This window comes from Zingiber officinale, chromosome 6A (assembly GCF_018446385.1).
Source record: "Zingiber officinale cultivar Zhangliang chromosome 6A, Zo_v1.1, whole genome shotgun sequence".
Taxonomy (NCBI): Eukaryota; Viridiplantae; Streptophyta; class Magnoliopsida; order Zingiberales; family Zingiberaceae; genus Zingiber; species Zingiber officinale.
In genome coordinates, this window is record NC_055997.1 from 125,580,117 (window position 1) to 125,598,266 (window position 18,150).

The 18,150-nt window shown below is 38.4% G+C and overlaps 1 protein-coding gene across 1 annotated transcript; it reads right to left on the reverse strand.

Moving 5' to 3' along the window:
- Positions 1 to 1,923: 1,923 nt before the first annotated feature.
- LOC121995287 (proteasome subunit beta type-6-like) lies at positions 1,924 to 7,454 on the reverse strand. The gene is made up of 3 exons (XM_042549066.1): positions 7,215 to 7,454; positions 2,195 to 2,272; positions 1,924 to 1,968 (listed from the first exon to the last, which is right to left on the reverse strand). The coding sequence occupies exons 1-3, from the start codon at positions 7,452 to 7,454 to the stop codon at positions 1,924 to 1,926; spliced, it is 363 nt and encodes a 120-aa protein (XP_042405000.1).
- Positions 7,455 to 18,150: the final 10,696 nt, after the last annotated feature.

Here is an 18,150-nt window from a genome sequence, read left to right on the forward strand (position 1 = left end):
AAAATATTTTTATGGATATATTTACGATCAGGACAATGATACGAATGCATAGAAATTTATTTCATCAAATTCAGATGTCTCTAGGTCCGTATATAAGGCGTCCCATTTTGTTTTTTTTTTAAAGATATTTAAATTTTTGGGACGAATCTCTGGATTCGTCCCAAATTTTGGGACGAATCCAGAGATTCGTCCCAAACTTTGGGACGAATTCCTGGATTCATCCCAAATTTTGGGACGAATCCAGGATTCGTCCCAAAACTTAAAATAATTAAAAAAAATAAAATTAAAGACCGAACGCTTATAACTTGACCTTGAGACATCGGAATTTGATGAAACAAATTTCTATGCATTCGTATCATTGTCTTGATCATAAATATATCTATAAAAATATTTTTTACCAAATATATTTATTTTTGGAATTTTTTAATTCCAATTTGACCTAATTTGGTATTAAAAATTTGAATCACTTAAAATATTATTTAAAAAATATGTTTTGTGACATATTTACGATCAAGTTAATGATACGAATGCATAGAAACTTGTTTCATCAAATTTTGATGTCTCTAGGTCAAGATATAAGCATTCGATATTTGATTGTCTTTTTTTTAAAATAATACCATTTTTGGAACGAATCCTGGATTCGTCCCAGATTTTGGGACAAATTCTGAATTCGTCCCAGATTTTGGGACGAATGCAGTATTTGTCCCAAAATCTGGGACGAATTCTGAATTCGTTCCAGATTTGGCGACGAATTTAGCAACGAAATTGTTTCTTGTTGCAAATTTGAAACAAATTTTTTTTGTTGCAATTTTCGTTGGTTATTTGGGTCGAAATTTGTTTTCGACCCTAAATTTGTCGTAATTTTGGGACGAATAATTTTCGTTCCAAATATTTGTCCCCAAATTTATGTTTTTTTGTAGTGAGCCAACAAGATTTATTGTAAAAACTCATTGAAACACCCCAATGGTTAAAGTTCTAAATGAGTTGTTTTATTATATAATTCATAGCATGTAGTTACAAAACTTCATTATATATATCAATTTAATACAAAAGAACGGATTTGAATTTTCACTACTGTTTTACTGTTTTTGAATTATAAATCCCAAACCTCATATCTACAATGATTTAAACTTTTTTATTCAATTTTTTTAATTTTAAAAATTCCTCACAAACCTTGTATTGGAGATGTTCAATAACTCATCGCAGCTTAATTAACGTTGTCGCTGTCTAGAAACGACCATACTGTAGTTTAATTAATGCACCTTATTGGAAGAAAGTTTTCACCGAAGTCTAATTAATATTGCCCTTTGGGCTTTCAACCTGCTTCTAATTTTCAGAGCCGTCATATCGGAATGTGTAATTAATTAATATTGATTACGCTCCGGCTTAATTAATACTATTAAGTTTAGGATAATACTAAATAGTTAGAATATGACTCCTCAAAATATATACATGCATGTATATGCATGGACATTTTAGTAATATCATATGTACATATTAATTACATGCATGTATTATGATTGATAGATAAAAATTTCTAACTGATCAGATTCTGACCAACAAGATTTACTCTTAAGTTTAAGTCGTACTATAAAAAAGATGAATGCCATTTTTTAATTACAAAATATCATATTTCATATGTATTTAATTAGTAATTACGAGTTTGAGATTAATTTTTTTAGATTCATCAATAATATGTGTATGTGTTAACTCGAAATATTGATAAGTGTTTCAATTTGAAGACAGCTCGTTTCAATATTCAATCTCAGTTATCTTAAAAAGGAGTTAATAGATCATCAAATGATAGATTTTAAACGTTCATCTGATCTGCTCCAGACTGAAGTTTTATGGCTTCAGATCGCCGTCATCATCTGTCGCTGTCAGCACCTTCGGGCGTCGTCGTCGTCGTCGTCATCGTCATCGTCATCGGGTGTATAGGATTTTTTTCATGACACCATCAGAGTTTATCTGCAACGTCAAAGAAAAAAAAATAATATAATTAAAAAAATTAACATGTATGTTTCAAGAAATGAGAAGTAAAATTATTTAAAATTGGTCGGATGAATTATAATTTTGCGGACAACCAAAATTGAATGAGTATTTTTATTCTCTTTCAGAAAAATAAATATTTTTTTTTAAAAAATGTAAACTTCTTTTTGATAGAAATGATGCACTTAACAATTAAAATACTCACTGTCACTGTGCGAACAAGTCCTCCACTCGCTTCATCGTCGGCAATAGCCAGTGATAATACAGCTTTAACTACTAATATCTGCATGTTAAAAGAGACCATCTCTCAAATTATAATAATGCAAACAATATGAAAGCAAATACTCATAATGCTAAAAACAGAAATTGCTAAATACTCGTATATCGTTGGATTCAATAACTCTAGTTGGATTTAGGAAACTCTTGATGATTTTTTTACATCTCACTCTTAGCACATGTTCTCCAATTTCATCTATAATTAGAGTCTGTGCAATATGAAGAAGCCTCTATCAATAACTATATGCAATCAGTCAAAATCATTACTAAAAACCTAGTGTAATTGGACACTGGTATCTAATACAGAATTATTAATGCATGTTCTTGCAAGTTTGGATCCTCAATATAATAGCTTTGTTCCCAGTATGACGACTCGCATGGATTAAGTGTCACTTGAAACTCTTCATGTTATGCTATCCTCTCATAAAAGACTTTTATAAATACAATCTCAAAGGATATCAAATTTTCTGTCTTTATCAGCACACATGATCAGAAAAGCTTCACAACCTAATCAATATAATCAACTTCTTCCCTAACAGATGGAGGTTTAGATGTTGAGGTTGAAGTCGGGTTCGGGGTCGAGGTCGAGGTCGAGGACACTATCAGATTTGCTTCAACTATGGTCATTATACATGCCCAAAATTGTTATAAAAGATATAACTCAATTTTTTAAGAGGACTTATGTCATTAAATCAACCCCTTCCCTCATCTTGGCAATCTAGTACTCAATCATCTCATTCTGGAGCATTCTCACTGTCCATCTCTCCTAATGCAACGTCATCGATTCCTGAAACCCCAGGATTGTTTTGGATTCTAGAGCGACTCATCATGTTACACTGGAGTATGATATTCTTACAAAAGTTTCGTCTTATCATGGATCTGACGTGGTGCAAATAGGCAATGACTCAGGTTTGCAGATTGCTCACATTGAAAATACATCCTTTCATTCATGTGGTCGTACTTTTCGCATGCACAACACTCTTCATGTTCCTTCTATTACTAAAAATTTATTTTCACACGTCAATTTACTCTTGATAATAATGTATTTTGTGAATTTCATCCTCATCATTATCTTGTGAAGGATCCCGTTACAGGAACTACTCTACTCCATTGGACACTCAAAATAGTCTTCATCATATTCAACACACCTCTCTTAAAACCTTTGTTGGAGAATGCTTAGACAAATTCTCTTGGCATGCATGTCTTGATCATCCGTTTCTATGTCTTGTTTAACAAATTATTAATCATTTTGGTTTACCAACTTCTTTAATGCCATCATCTCATTTATGTGAAGCTTTATGAAAGCAAAATCTCATAAACTACCTTTTGTATCCTCTACTCACAACTCTAGCTTTCTTTGGAAATTATTCACGCTGATGTATGGAGTGCTGCTCTTATTATTTCTAATCAACATTTTCTTTACTATGTTATTTTTATTGATAACTTTAGCAAGTTCACTTGGATTTTTCCTATGAAAAGAAAATCTAATTTTTTGATATTTTTTTATCATTTTCAAAAGCATGTTGAGTGTTATTTTGATCGTAAAATACTCTCCCTCATTATGATTGGGGTGAAGAGTATCAACCTCTTCATCGTCATCTTTCTTCCTCTGGTATCCTCCATTGATTATCTTGTACCCACACTCTTGAACAAATTGGATCCGTCGAGAGAAAACATCGTTATGCGATTGAAACTGCCTTCGCTCTTCTTAATCATGCATCAGTTCCACTTAAATGTAGATCCACTACATTAACGACCCCCTAATGTCGGTCCCACGGATATAGAGGGAGGTACATGCAGGTACACAAGCATCAGACGCATTGTGGGGTAAACTCTAGGTCATCAATTCCTGAGAATCGACCCCTGACCATTACGCCAGAGATGTCATGCGTCCACCGATTGTGCTACGCCTTGGGCACCTCAGTTCCACTTAAATTTTAGGATGATGTCGTCCAAACCACAGTCTACCTTATCAATCTTTTACCAACTCCATTACTTCAAAATAAGTGTCCCTCGGAAAGACTTTATAATCGTCTTCTAAATTATTCTTTCTTTTGTATCTTTGGTTGTGCATGTTATCCTTAGCTACGATCTTACTCTAAACACAAGTTAAACCCTCTCTCTCTATAATTATTTTCTTTGGTTATAATAATTTGTATCATGGGTACCATTGCCTCCATATTTCGACCAGGTGGATATATATTTCTCGACATATTACTTTTGATGATTCTCTTTTTCTGTTTGCAGTTGCTATCTCGGATCCTCCTTCAGATAATCAAGGTACACATATCTAATATCACTAAGTAATATTCTAGAATCCCCACATATTGATTCATCATGACGTATTGAAAGTACTAGGAGGGATGATATCTTGGGTCCTACTCCATTTCCACAAATTCCTGTAGATTCAGCGGCTAGTGGTGATCCACTCTCTAGTTCTGATTCTCATCCGTCTGATCACTCATCTCCGAGTAACTCTAATGATGATACTCAGCAAATATTTCCTTTAAGAGATATTTATGCACGATCTCAACCAATTTCCACTCGTTATCCTCTTCCACGTGCTCTTATTGCTTCTTCAAATTATTGAACCTTCTAGCTTTAAACAGACAGTTAAAGATCCAAATTGGCATGCTGCGATGACTACAGAATTTAATAATGCTCTTCTTCACAATGCAATCTGGAGCTTAGTTCCTCGTACTCCATCTATGAATATTGAGAATTCTAAATGAGTTTACCGAATTAAGTATCGTGCAGATGGATCTATTGAACGCCATAAAGCTTGCCTTGTTGCTAAAGGCATTAATCAACAACCAGGTATTGTAGTTCAGTCGTCAAAATTATAATTATCATATTGCTACTATCTATAGCTGTTAGCTCCAATTGGCTGATACGATAATTAGATGTTTCCAATCTTTCCTTCATTGACACCTTAAAGAAACTGTTTATATGGAGCAACCATCTGGATTCATCCACCCACAACTTCCAACACATATTTATCAACTTCAGAAATCTATATATAGTCTTCGGTAAGCACCTCATGCTTGGCTTCATTGTCTATCTACTTGGCTTTATACTTAGGGATTCTCTGGCTCAAAAACTAATTCTTCCTTATTCTACAAATATAATGAGAAATTTTTAATACTTTTCTGATTTATGTGGATGATATAATAATAACTGGTAGTGATCAAAATAGCATTATTACTTTACTCCATCTTCTTCATCAAAAGTTTCCAATTCGGCATATTGACAATGCTTATTTTTTTTCTTGGCATAGAGTTTCTCTCACATTCTGAAGGTTGTATTCTCTCTCAGAGCAAATATATTACTAGACTTCTACAATGAGCTAAAATGAATAGTACGTGTCCTAATTCCACACCAATCATTGAAGGTGGTTTCATTGCACCTTCATCCTCCTCTTTCATGGTTGATCCTCAAATCTACCGAAATATGACCCGATAATACTTTCGATGTTAATTGTGTCTGTCAATTTATACATGCTCTTACTAAACATCATTGGGAAGGTGTTAAGAGAATTCTTCGATATCTCAAAAGCACTATTTTACATGGTATTCTTTTATATCATTAGTCCTCACGAGAGTTGATTATCTACAATGATGCACATTGGATTGGATCTTCCACAAATAGACATTCTACTAGTGGAAATGTCATATTACTTGGGCTAAATCTTATTTCCTGACTTTCAAAGAAGCAACCTACAATCTCTCACTCAAGTACTAAAGTTGAATATAAAGCTATAGCTAAGGTGATATCAGAATTTATTTGCCTACAATCTCTTCTTTCGGAATTATACTTTTTCCCAACCGCTACGTTCAAAATCTGGGGTGATAATATTGGAGCAATTTATCTGGCGGGAAATCCTATTTTTCATACTCGTACCAAGCATGTAGAGATTGATTTCAATTTTATTTGTGAGTGTATGGCGACTCAACAACTTTCAGTTTATTACATTTCTACTGAAGTTCAAATTGATGATATATTTACCAAGCCATTATCCAAATAATGTTTCATCAAGTTAGCACTCAAACTCAATGTTCAGACACTCCCGTTGAGTTTGTTGGGGGGAGGGGGGGGGGGGTAATGACAATAAGGGAAAATAATCTCGAATTGATTTCAATTAATTGAGATTTATTATATTTGGTATCACAATCAAGATCAACATGAATCAAATAACAAAAATAATATTTCCAAATCTATTATATTTATTACTATATTTATAATTATATTTTATATTATATATTTCCATTATTGTTTGGACATTTGTATAAATAAGCCTTTTGACTTTAGTAAATAGTTTTTATGCTCTTTATTTTTTTGACTTTTTTTCCTAAATGAACGGAGAACAGAAAAAAAATTAACGATTTGAATAAAATGAACAAATAGCAACTCTGTCTTGCTATGATTGATGTTGACAAAGTTGCTGTCGTCAACGGAAAAGAGTTGTTGATGAAAGGAGAAAAAAACTGATGTTGTCGAAGCTACTGTTGTCGTCGTTAAAGTTATCGAGATTGTCGTACTATAAACAATGATATCAAACCAGCATGCAGAAACTCCTATAACTACTGTAACAAATATTCATAAAAAGAAAATTGGAAGTAAAAGAAGATGACTCTGATACCATGTTGAAACTAATAGACAAAGGAAAGAAATAGAATACAAAATAATTCTTTGATCTATTATTTACTAAAATCAAAAGGCTTATTTATATAAGTTGTCAAAACAATAATAAAAAGATTAAATATGACATACAATTATTAGCATAATAATAAATATAATAGATTTGAAAGTATTATTTTTGCTATTTGATTCATGTCTATCTTAATTATAATGCAGATCTTGATTGTGATGACAAATATAATAAATCTCAATTTATTAAAATTAATTTAAGAGTATTTTCCATTATTGTCATTAGCCTTCACTTTTCATACATCAGCTTCAACTTTCCTCATCCCTTCTTTCCAAGCTTTGTCAAAAAATTCTTTAATGTGGCGCGAGCCAGATTCTATATATTGATAGTACACATATAATGTTTTATTTTGATTCTCACAATTCGGATTGTTATACCAATCATAAATTGCATAAGACAGTTTCAAAATTGTCGCTCCTTGCGCAACAGTAAATATTTTGCCTCCTTCATACTTATCCCATCCACCAACAATCACACCCATTTGTCTCATTTGTATCTCGTTCTACAAAAGTTCATGAATAGAATCGTATAAGAGTGTTATTGTGTATCCTAAAATAAATGAATAAAAAAACTATAGCATATATTTCACTAGGAATCATAATGTTTTGGTATCGTGTTTTTATAAAAGAATGATCTAACTAAATTAGCTGCCGCCTTGACAGTTGCAGATTGCCCAAATTGAATTCTGTGCCAGATCCTATATATTGACAATACACATGCGATCATATATGAGATATGGACAATGAATAAGTTTTATTTTGATTCGCACAATTCAGATTGTTATACCAACCATCAATTGCTTGAGGCAACATTTGGTGCAGCGGGGTCAGCAAAAGGGGGGTGAATTTCTTACCATCAAAGTTAAAATGAATCTCTTGCTTTGCTTAGCAAGGGTGCACAATTAAATTAAGTAAATATATAGACAATAAACATTAACGAAAACAACTCTATGCGTTGAAAAACTCACTAAGAAACTCCTTTGAAGGTCCAGAAACCCTTTATACATATTGATAGTTCATAAATAACTAGGAAAGTTAATACAAAAGTTGTTCAATATTTTATAGGTTCAGGGATCTTTTTATAGCCCATGAAAAATCTTATCTGCGGTTGGAAGGCACCTCCAATAAGGTGGAAGGCGCCTCTAGCGAGGCAAGCGAAGATAAGATTTTATTTTCGCTAACGGTTACATTTTACCTAGTCTAAGGTGTCTTCCATGGGTGGTTGAAGGTGCCTTCAATAGGAAGACGACTTCAATAGGGTTGAAGGCGCCTTCCCAAAGAAAGGCGTGCATGCGCCTCCAACCAAATTGAGGGCACCTCCAGCAGCTCCCCGTTGTTTTTCCACTGCTCCAATCGCCTAGGTGATTTCCTCCATTCTGAATTGGCTTACCCGGACCTATCTTTCAGCCTTCTCCTTAAGTAAACTTCCTCCCTGGCTTCTCGTCCCTCAAATGTCGAGCATGTTCTTCTCGTCCACAACTCTTCTACAACACCTTGTCCCTCGGATGCACGGAGCCCGCCGACTCCTTTCCTGTACCATCATTCTCGCTAACTGTGTCTTCTCCTCACTTGTGTTCCTAAGATCCTACACACTTAGATACAAGAATCAAACACACACAGGATTTAACTTAACTTGGTTGACCACATCAAAACTATCACGTGATACTTACAACATCAAAATTGTCCCTCCTTGCGCAACAACAAATATTTGGCCTCCTTCATACTTATCCCATCCATCAACAATCACACTCATTTATCCCATTTGCATCATGCTCTACAAAAGTTCATGACTAGAATCATATAAGAGTGTTATTGTGTATCCTAAAATAAATTTAAAACAAAAAATTGTAGCATGTATTTGACTAGGAATTGTATTGTTTTGGTACCGTGTTTTTATAAGAGAATGACCTAATTAAATTAGTCGCCGCCTTGACAGTTGTAGGTTGCCCAAATTGAATTCTGTGGTAGAAACAAACAAAAAACATGTTCCATATTTTTTTTAAATTCGAATTAAACAATATAGTTTAACTCACGTCTGTTGATCAAGGATATGTCTAACATAAGCTGAGATAACCTCAGAAATAATCTAAGATAAGTTCGAGGACGAACTTTGAATAATTCTGGATATTTCTGTCTCATACTGTCCTCCCGCTCCCAAGTGACTTCCTCGTGCTTCTGGTTCTGCCAGACGACCTTCACTAGTGGTACTTCTTTGCTTCTTAGTCTCTTGACTGCTATGTCCACTATCTGTGTAGGTCTACTCTCAAAACTAAGATCCTCTTGGATCTGCACTGACTGAGGCTCAATCACTTGGCTAGGGTCATGGAGGCACTTCTTTAACATGGAGACATGAAACACATTGTGTATTGCTGACATGTCTTGTGGTAATTCCAGCTTGTAAGCTACCTTCCCAATCCTGTCTGTAATCAGGTAAGGTCCTACATAGCGAGGACTTAATTTGCCCTTCTTGCCAAATCTCATCACTCCCTTCATAGGAGCAACTTTGAGAAAAACTGAATCTCCTACTTGAAATTCCAGTGGCCTACGGCGTGTGTCAGCATAGCTTTTCTGTCTACTCTGGGCAGTCTCAATCCTCTGTCTGATTTTCTGAATAGCCTGAGTGGTTTCTTCTATCAGCTCTGTCTGAATGCCCAGCTCTACTTCCATTTCCTTTCTTTCACCTGCTTCTTGCCAGCATATAGGTGATCTGCACTTTCTGCCATACAACGCCTCATATGGTGCCATCCTGATGGTGGCTTGGTAGCTGTTGTTGTAGGCAAACTCAGCTAAGCACAGATACTTGCACCAACTTTCTTTTAAAATCTAGTGCACAATCCCTGAGCATATCTTCTAAGATCTGATTTACTCGCTCTGTCTGTCCATCAGTCTGAGGATGAAAGGCTGTGCTGAACTTGAGTTTGGTGCCTAGCGCATTCTGAACGCACTCCCAAAAGTGTGAAGTGAAGCGTCCATCTCTATCACAAATAATAGATTTGGGAACTCCGTGAAGTCTGATCACCTCTTTAACATACAGCTGTGCCAACTGCTCTATAGAGTGAGACACCTTGATGGCTAGAAAATGGGCAGACTTGGTCAATCTATCTACTATTACTCATATTGCATCATATCCATTCGTAGTTCTTGGGAGACCTGTTATGAAGTCCATGGATATGTCTTCCCACTTCCACTCTGATATTGAAAGAGGTTGTAGCTGTTATGACCAAAAGTAGCTAGAGGGGGGGGGGGTGAATAGCTCGTCGCGTTCGCTCGTTGCTCGGCGTTGCTTGTTCCTTCAAAGATGTGCAGCGGAAATACAAAGAAACAATCACACAACGCTAACACGGTTGGTTTACTTGGTATCCACCTCACAAGAGGTGACTAATCCAAGGATCCACACCAACACACACACCCTCCACTAAATAAAACTCTCCTTTATGGTAACTACCAAGGGCGGAGAAGCCCTACAAGACTCAATACAAGAAGAGAGGGAAAGGATACAAGAAATACAAGCTTACAAGCTTACAATGAGTATAAACCCTAACCCTAGCTTCTCTTCTTGGCTTTGATCCGCCTCTTGACTTGGAAAACTTCCAAGATCCTTCAAGAACTGGTGATCTGAGCTTTGTGAGTGCTGTGGAGGAGCTGGCGAGAAATCTGGAGTGAATCGGAGAAGAGATGCTGCAGCCAACGCACGCCTGCAGCTCAAATACGACGCAACGGTCGGATCCCGATCGATTCGAATATTCCCAATCGATCGGGGAGGCTTTGGATCGATCCACGGATCGATCCAGAGCGCCTCTGTGCTCTGGAAAAACGCCTGGATCGATCCACGGATCGATCCAGCGCTTATCGCGCAAAGCAGCCGCGTCCCAATCGATCCACTGATCGATTTGGACATCTGGATCGATCCACGAATCGATCCAGAGGCTCTCTGTTCGCTAGGAAAGGCCTGGATCGATCCACTGATCGATCCAGCACTTGGCTTTTGCCCAAAACCAAGTCCCAAGCCTCTCAAACCAACATCCGGTCAACCTTGACCTGTTGGTACATCATGCCTAGCATCTGGTCACTCCTTTGACCTGCTAGGACTTCCCACCAAGTGTCTGGTCAATCCCTTTGACCCACTTAGACTTTTCTATTCATGCCAAGTATCTGGTCACTCCCTTGACCTACTTGGACTTCCATCAGATGTCTGGTCAATCCCTTTGACCTATCTGTATTTCCTCGTGTCAAGTATCCAGTCAATCCTTTGACCTACTTGGACTTCCCAACACCAGATGTCCGATCATCCTTGATCCATCTGGATTTTCCCTTGCCTGGCTTCACTCACCAGGACTTTCACCTAGCTTCACTCACTAGGGTTTTCCTTCTGCCTAGCTTCACTCACTAGGGCTTTCACCTGGCTTCACTCACCAGGACTTTCACCTAGCTTCACTCACTAGGGTTTTCCTTCTGCCTGGCTTCACTCACCAGGACTTTCACCTAGCTTCACTCACTAGGGTTTTCACCTGGTTTCACTCACCAGGACTTTCACCTAGCTTCACTCACTAGGACTTTCACCTAGCTTCACTCACTAGGGTTTTCCTTCTGCCTGACTTCACTCACCAGGACTTCCCTGTCAAGTATCCGGTCAATCTTGACCTACTTGACTCTTCTTCAATCAATTTCTTATTGTCAAACATCTAAACTCAAACCAAGACTCAACTTGGTCACCCAGGTCAATCTTGACCTGAGGGATGTTGCACCAACAATCTCCCCCTTTTTGATGTTTGACAATACCACAATAACACTTACAATACCACATGTAAGTTAGGCTAATCCTATAGCCTCAATCTTCATGCCACTAGGTAATGAACATATAAATTAAGCTCTTCATTCTCCCCCTACGAGGGCACACTCCCTCTAGGTAATGAAAGCCTAACTTACACCCATTCATAGGTCCTTTCATTCTCCCCCTATTGGCACACATCAACCCATCTTTGGGCACACATCAACCCATGCCCCAATTTTGGGTACACATCAACAAATCCATTTGTTGACGACTCTCCCCCTGAAGAGTTACTCATCATTGTTCACAACATCACTCGTTGTGATCAACACGATAATGAAGGTCCCATACCCTTTATTTATCCTTAACTTCTCCCTCAATGTAGACAAATACCCAACCTTGAGCATTATCTAACCACTTGAGTTCCCACTTGAAATAATGAGGATATCCACTCCCCATTTCAAGTTCAAAAGCTCATACATGAGCATTTTCTTTAAAGAAGGTTAACCACCTTCCAAGGTTCATGAAAAGTAATTTTTCATGTCTTTAAAGAGTCCCTCCCCCTAAAGACATGGTGGTAACTTCTGTCATTGCACCAACAATGACTTGGAATCCTAAACCTTTAGGAAACCCAAATTTAGAAGTTTTGAGGTTCAAATACTCAAAATTTGAAACAAACCTCAACCTAAACTTCAATGAAGCCTTCCTTAACCAATCCATCCTTGTTTTCACATGAAAACACCCTTTGTATGTATACAAATGTATTTTAGGGGTTTGGAATGGTTACCTAGACTCAAAGAGGTTCAAAGATGCTGAAATCAAGCCTTCCCAGCCAAAATCAGCAACTTGGATCGATTGGAGTTGGGTTCCAATCGATTGAACCTTTCTGAATCGATCCACTGATCGATTCAGACTACCTGGATCGATCGGCTGATCGATCCAGCGAGCTTCTGCTCGCAGGAGACTTGCCTTCTGAATCGATCCACGGATCGATTCGGGCACTCCAATCGATCCATGGATCGATCGGAGCTCTGATAGTTGCTGAAATTCCATTTCAGTCAACTTCAGAAACCCCTAGAAAATTCTACAAAAATCCAAAAATCATGAAATTTCGTGTAGACATTATTTAGGGCATATACTATCATGGAAAAATAGCTTTCTATGAAAATACATCATATTTTCAAAGATTGACACAAACTTGAAAACTTGCAAAAACTTTAGTGTTTTTCTTCAAGTTTGTGTCTAACTATTCAATGGTGATTACTATCAAAAGATAGCCTTCACCAAGGTTTTCCAAAAACATTTTAAAACATTTTCAAAACCAATATCCCATCATGTTCCTTGGGCATAATGCACATGACTTGTACATTAGCTTTCCCAATGATGGAAAAACACATAACTATGTGTTTTGATGAACCTAAAACTCAAAAGAATGCATAAAATCAACATCTTGAGTTTTGTTCATCTTCCTAACATCTCACTTGTATCTAATGTACACTAAAACACGGACAAGTCACCTTATAGTCCTTGTGAGATGTGGGATTTTGATTTTTCCCTAATCTAGGGATCATGCATATCTATCTAGGCATTCTAGAGATATTAGACATCCACCTAGGATGTCACTTGTCAATAATCGTTGTTAAATGCCATTCGTCCTTAATTACAAGGAATTAAACTTAACGCTGATTATGTTATGGCATACATCAAAGTAAAATAATTTTCAAAAGAAAAATATTCTATAACTACATGATGTATGAATGTCATGACATGATATTTTTGAATTTTTCATAATAAAACATGAATGCAAAACTAGACATGATGTCATGGCATATGATGGAAAAACAATCATGGCAAGATTTAACATAAATAAAATATACCTAGATTAACTATCTAAGTATCCTTAAAGTCTTAGCTAAACTTACAACTTAAACCTAGATTGCCCTAAAGTGCTTCAAGAGAATGCCAAAACCTAAATTGGCATTTCTAATTTCCTTGATTTAATGTATGCCAATTGAAAATAAACATGTCCTCAAATGTTGGCATATTCCATTTTTCCTCAAGAGTGATTACATAAATCAAGGCCCGGATTGCCTTAAATTTCCAAGAGAATACCAAAATCCCAACTTGGTATTTCTCAAGGTTTTCCCAATTTGGGTCATTTTAAGATAAAATCAATTTTTCACCATTAGACACATTTTACTCTTTCAAGGAGTAATCAATAGGTCTATTTCATTTTCAAAGGTTAACTAAAACCTTGAAAATGCTCCTTGAGTGTCAATTTCCTCAAAGTTGGGTTAACTACCCTTCTAATCGGAGTTGACACTCTCTAACCCATCTATGGGGTAGAGAAGATGCTCCTAGGAACCCAACACCTATTGGTGCTCCTTGGATGCTCTAGGTACTCACTAGGGATAACTTCCCTAGATACCTTCCTAGTGACCTTGTTGGGCTTCTTAGAAGCCTTGGTCACACTTTCTAGGTCAACTCTAGGGAAAACCTCCCTTGTGACCTTGTTTGTGACTTTCTTAGACTTCTTAGAAGTCTTAGTCACATTTATTGCAAAAATACTCTTAGGGATGACTTCCCTAGTATTTTTGGCTTGACCGCTAGACCTAGGGTTTGTTCCATAACTATATGGAACTCTATGGTAAGAGGGCACATCCTTCTTAGCCTTTGGTTTGTATCCCAAACCTCTATGGCCATTGGATGGCTTTTGTACCCCTAAACCTAGGTTATGCTCATTTTGCCCTAATAGGATATTTTTCATCCTTTTTAAGGTCTTTTCCATTTTATCAAGTCTTGACCTCAAGACTTGATTTTCCATCACTAAGTCCTTAGTTTTTGGTTTCCATTAAGTTCATGAGCATTTTTGTGCCTAGGCTTGTAGATACAATCCTTAGAGTTCTTGCCTAGACTTTTACTTACATTCCTAGCCTTAGGTTGGGTAGTTTTGGCATGTAGGGCCACATGTTTTTCCTTAAAGCCCTCATGCTTTCTATTCTTATGGTAAATTACATTAAAATGATAAAAGTTAGAACTATCATGCTTTTCACCATAATGTAAGGGGGTAGGCTCAATAAAAGATACCTTCTTCTTTACCTTGGAGGCTCCCCCTTGACTAGTGCCTCCTTGAGCCTTGACCACCTTCTTCCCCTTGGGGCATTGACTTCGGTAATGCCCCTTTTGATTGCAAGAGAAGCATATAATATGCTCCTTGCTCTTCTTTGTGTTGGGGATGATCTCCTTGGGCTTCGCCTTGCCCTTTTGTGCCACTTGGCCCTTCTTCTTGGCCAATTTAGGGCACTTGCTCTTGTAGTGCCCATGTTCCCTACACTCAAAGCATATAATATGATTTTTATTTTTAATTGAAATATTTATACCTTTGCTTGTAGGGGTGGCATCTTTTCCTTTGGATCCGGAGGTAGAAGCTTCCTCTTGATCCGATCTTGATTCTCCTCCATTTGATTTTTCTTGACTCGTGGAGGTAGAAGCTTCTTCAATCTCTTCATCTCTTGACCTGGATGTAGAAGCTTCTCCTTCTTCTTGATCCGGCGTCACCAAGGATTGCTCCCCCTCAATCCTAGAGGTGGAGGCTTCATCATCTTGAATATGAAACAAGGAGTATGCTCCCTCCTTGTTCCCTTCGGTGCATTCCCTTGAGGATGAAGCTTCTTGGATTTCCTCTTCTTCGGAGGTTGAGCATCTCTCAACCTCGGAGTCCTCCTCTTGGTCTTGCTCCAAAGAGTCACCCTCTCTGGATTCTTCATGATCTTGTACAGTAGAGGGGATTTCTTCATGAAGCTTAGCCAATTTGCTCCAAAATTCCTTTGCATCTTCAAATTCTCCAATTTTGCAAAGAATGGTGCTTGGCAATAAATAGACCAAAAGCTTGGTCACTTTGTCATTTGCCTCGCACCTTTGGACTTGCTCCGGGCTCCATTTGCTTTTCTTTAGAACTTTGCCCTTTGAATTTCTTGGAGCCTTGAAGCCTTCCATTAGAGCAAACCATTGCTCTATCTCCATCATAAGAAAATTTTCGATTCTTGATTTCCAAGAATCGAAACTCGTAGAAGTGTATGGTGGAGCCACCCTTGTGTCAAATCCAAGCCCATCTTGGAATTGCATCTTGAAGTTGAGCTTGATAAAGTCTTGAACTTGAAGAATTTGCTCCAACTTCTTCACCCTCTAGCTTTTCTTGATATGTTTGTCCCTTCCGGCGGTGATTCCGGTGAAGAGCAACCTTGCTCTGATACCACTTGTTAGGACCAAAAGTAGCTAGAGGGGGGGTGAATAGCTCGTCGCGTTCGCTCGTTGCTCGGCGTTGCTTGTTCCTTCAAAGATGTGCAGCGGAAATACAAAGAAACAATCACACAACGCTAACACGGTTGGTTTACTTGGTATCCACCTCACAAGAGGTGACTAATCCAAGGATCCACACCAACACACACACCCTCCACTAAATAAAACTCTCCTTTATGGTAACTACCAAGGGCGGAGAAGCCCTACAAGACTCAATACAAGAAGAGAGGGAAAGGATACAAGAAATACAAGCTTACAAGCTTACAATGAGTATAAACCCTAACCCTAGCTTCTCTTCTTGGCTTTGATCCGCCTCTTGACTTGGAAAACTTCCAAGATCCTTCAAGAACTGGCGATCTGAGCTTTGTGAGTGCTGTGGAGGAGCTGGGTGATACCGCAGCCATCACACGCCTGCAGCTATAAACGACGCCAACGGTCGGATCCCGATCGATTCGAATATTCCCAATCGATCGGGGAGGCTTTGGATCGATCCACGGATCGATCCAGAGCGCCTCTGTGCTCTGGAAAAGCGCCTGGATCGATCCACGGATCGATCCAGCGCTTATCAACAGCGTCCCAATCGATCCACCGATCGATTGGACACCGGATCGATCCACGAATCGATCCAGAGGCTCTGCTCGCTAGGAAAGGCCGGATCGATCCATCGATCGATCCAAAGACTTGGCTTTTGCCCAAACCAAGTCCCAAGCCTCTCAAACCAACATCCGGTCAACCTTGACATGTTGGTACATCATGCCTAGCATCCGGTCACTCCTTTGACCGCTAGGACTTCCCACCAAGTGTCCGGTCAATCCTTTGACCCACTTAGACTTTTCTATTCATGCCAAGTATCCGGTCACCCCTTGACCTACTTGGACTTCCATCGATGTCCGGTCAATCCTTTGACCTATATCTGTATTTCCTCGTGCAAGTATCCATCAATCCTTCGACCTACTTGGACTTCCCAACACCGTGTCCGATCATCCTCGATCCACCTGGATTTTCCCTGCCCGGCTTCACTCACCGGGACTTTCACCTAGCTTCACTCACTAGGGTTTTCCTTCCGCCTAGCTTCACTCACTAGGGCTTTCACCGCTTCACTCACCGGGACTTTCACCTAGCTTCACTCACTAGGGTTTTCACCTGGCTTCACTCACCAGGACTTTCACCTAGCTTCACTCACTAGGGTTTTCACCTGGTTTCACTCACCAGGACTTTCACCTAGCTTCACTCACTAGGACTTTCACCTAGCTTCACTCACTAGGGTTTTCCTTCTGCCTGGCTTCACTCACTAGGACTTTCACCTAGCTTCACTCACTAGGGTTTTCCTTCTGCCTGGCTTCACTCACCAGGACTTCCCTGTATCAGTCAACCTTGACCTACTTGACTCTTCTTCAATCAATTTCTTATTGTCAAACATCTAAACTCAAACCAAGACTCAGCTTGGTCACCCAGGTCAACCTTGACCTGAGGGATGTTGCACCAACAGTAGCATCCCTCCTGGTCTCTGGTGTTCTGCTTTGACTCTCTGGCATGTCAGGCAGGTACTGACATATTTAGCTACATCTCTTTTGAGTCCAGACCACCAAAACCTCTGTTTCAGATCTTGATACATCTTGGTGGAACCAGGATGCATAGAGTACGGTGTACTGTGAGCTTCTTCTAAAATTTTCTTTCTCAGCTCTTCATCATTGGGAACACAAAGGTGACTCCCCTGATAAAGAATTCCACTGTCTGATACTCGAAATTCGGAATTTTCTTCTTCTCGTACCCCTTGCTTGATCTTTTGGATATCTGGATCTTCACTTTGCTTCTTCTGTATATCCACAAGCAGGGTTGACTCTAGAGTCAATGCAGAGAGTTGCCCATAAATGATTTCAAGTCCGAAATCTGACAACTCCTTCTGTAGTGGCAGGGCTAATGATGACAAAGACATCAGGGATGCACTGGATTTTCTGCTTAATGCATCTGCCACTTTGTTAGCTTTACCTGGGTGGTGGAGGATTTCACAGTCATAATCTTTGACCAACTCTAGCCACCTGCGCTGTCTCATGTTTAAGTCCTTCTGAGTGAAGAAGTACTTAACACTCTGATGGTCTGTGAAGATTCTG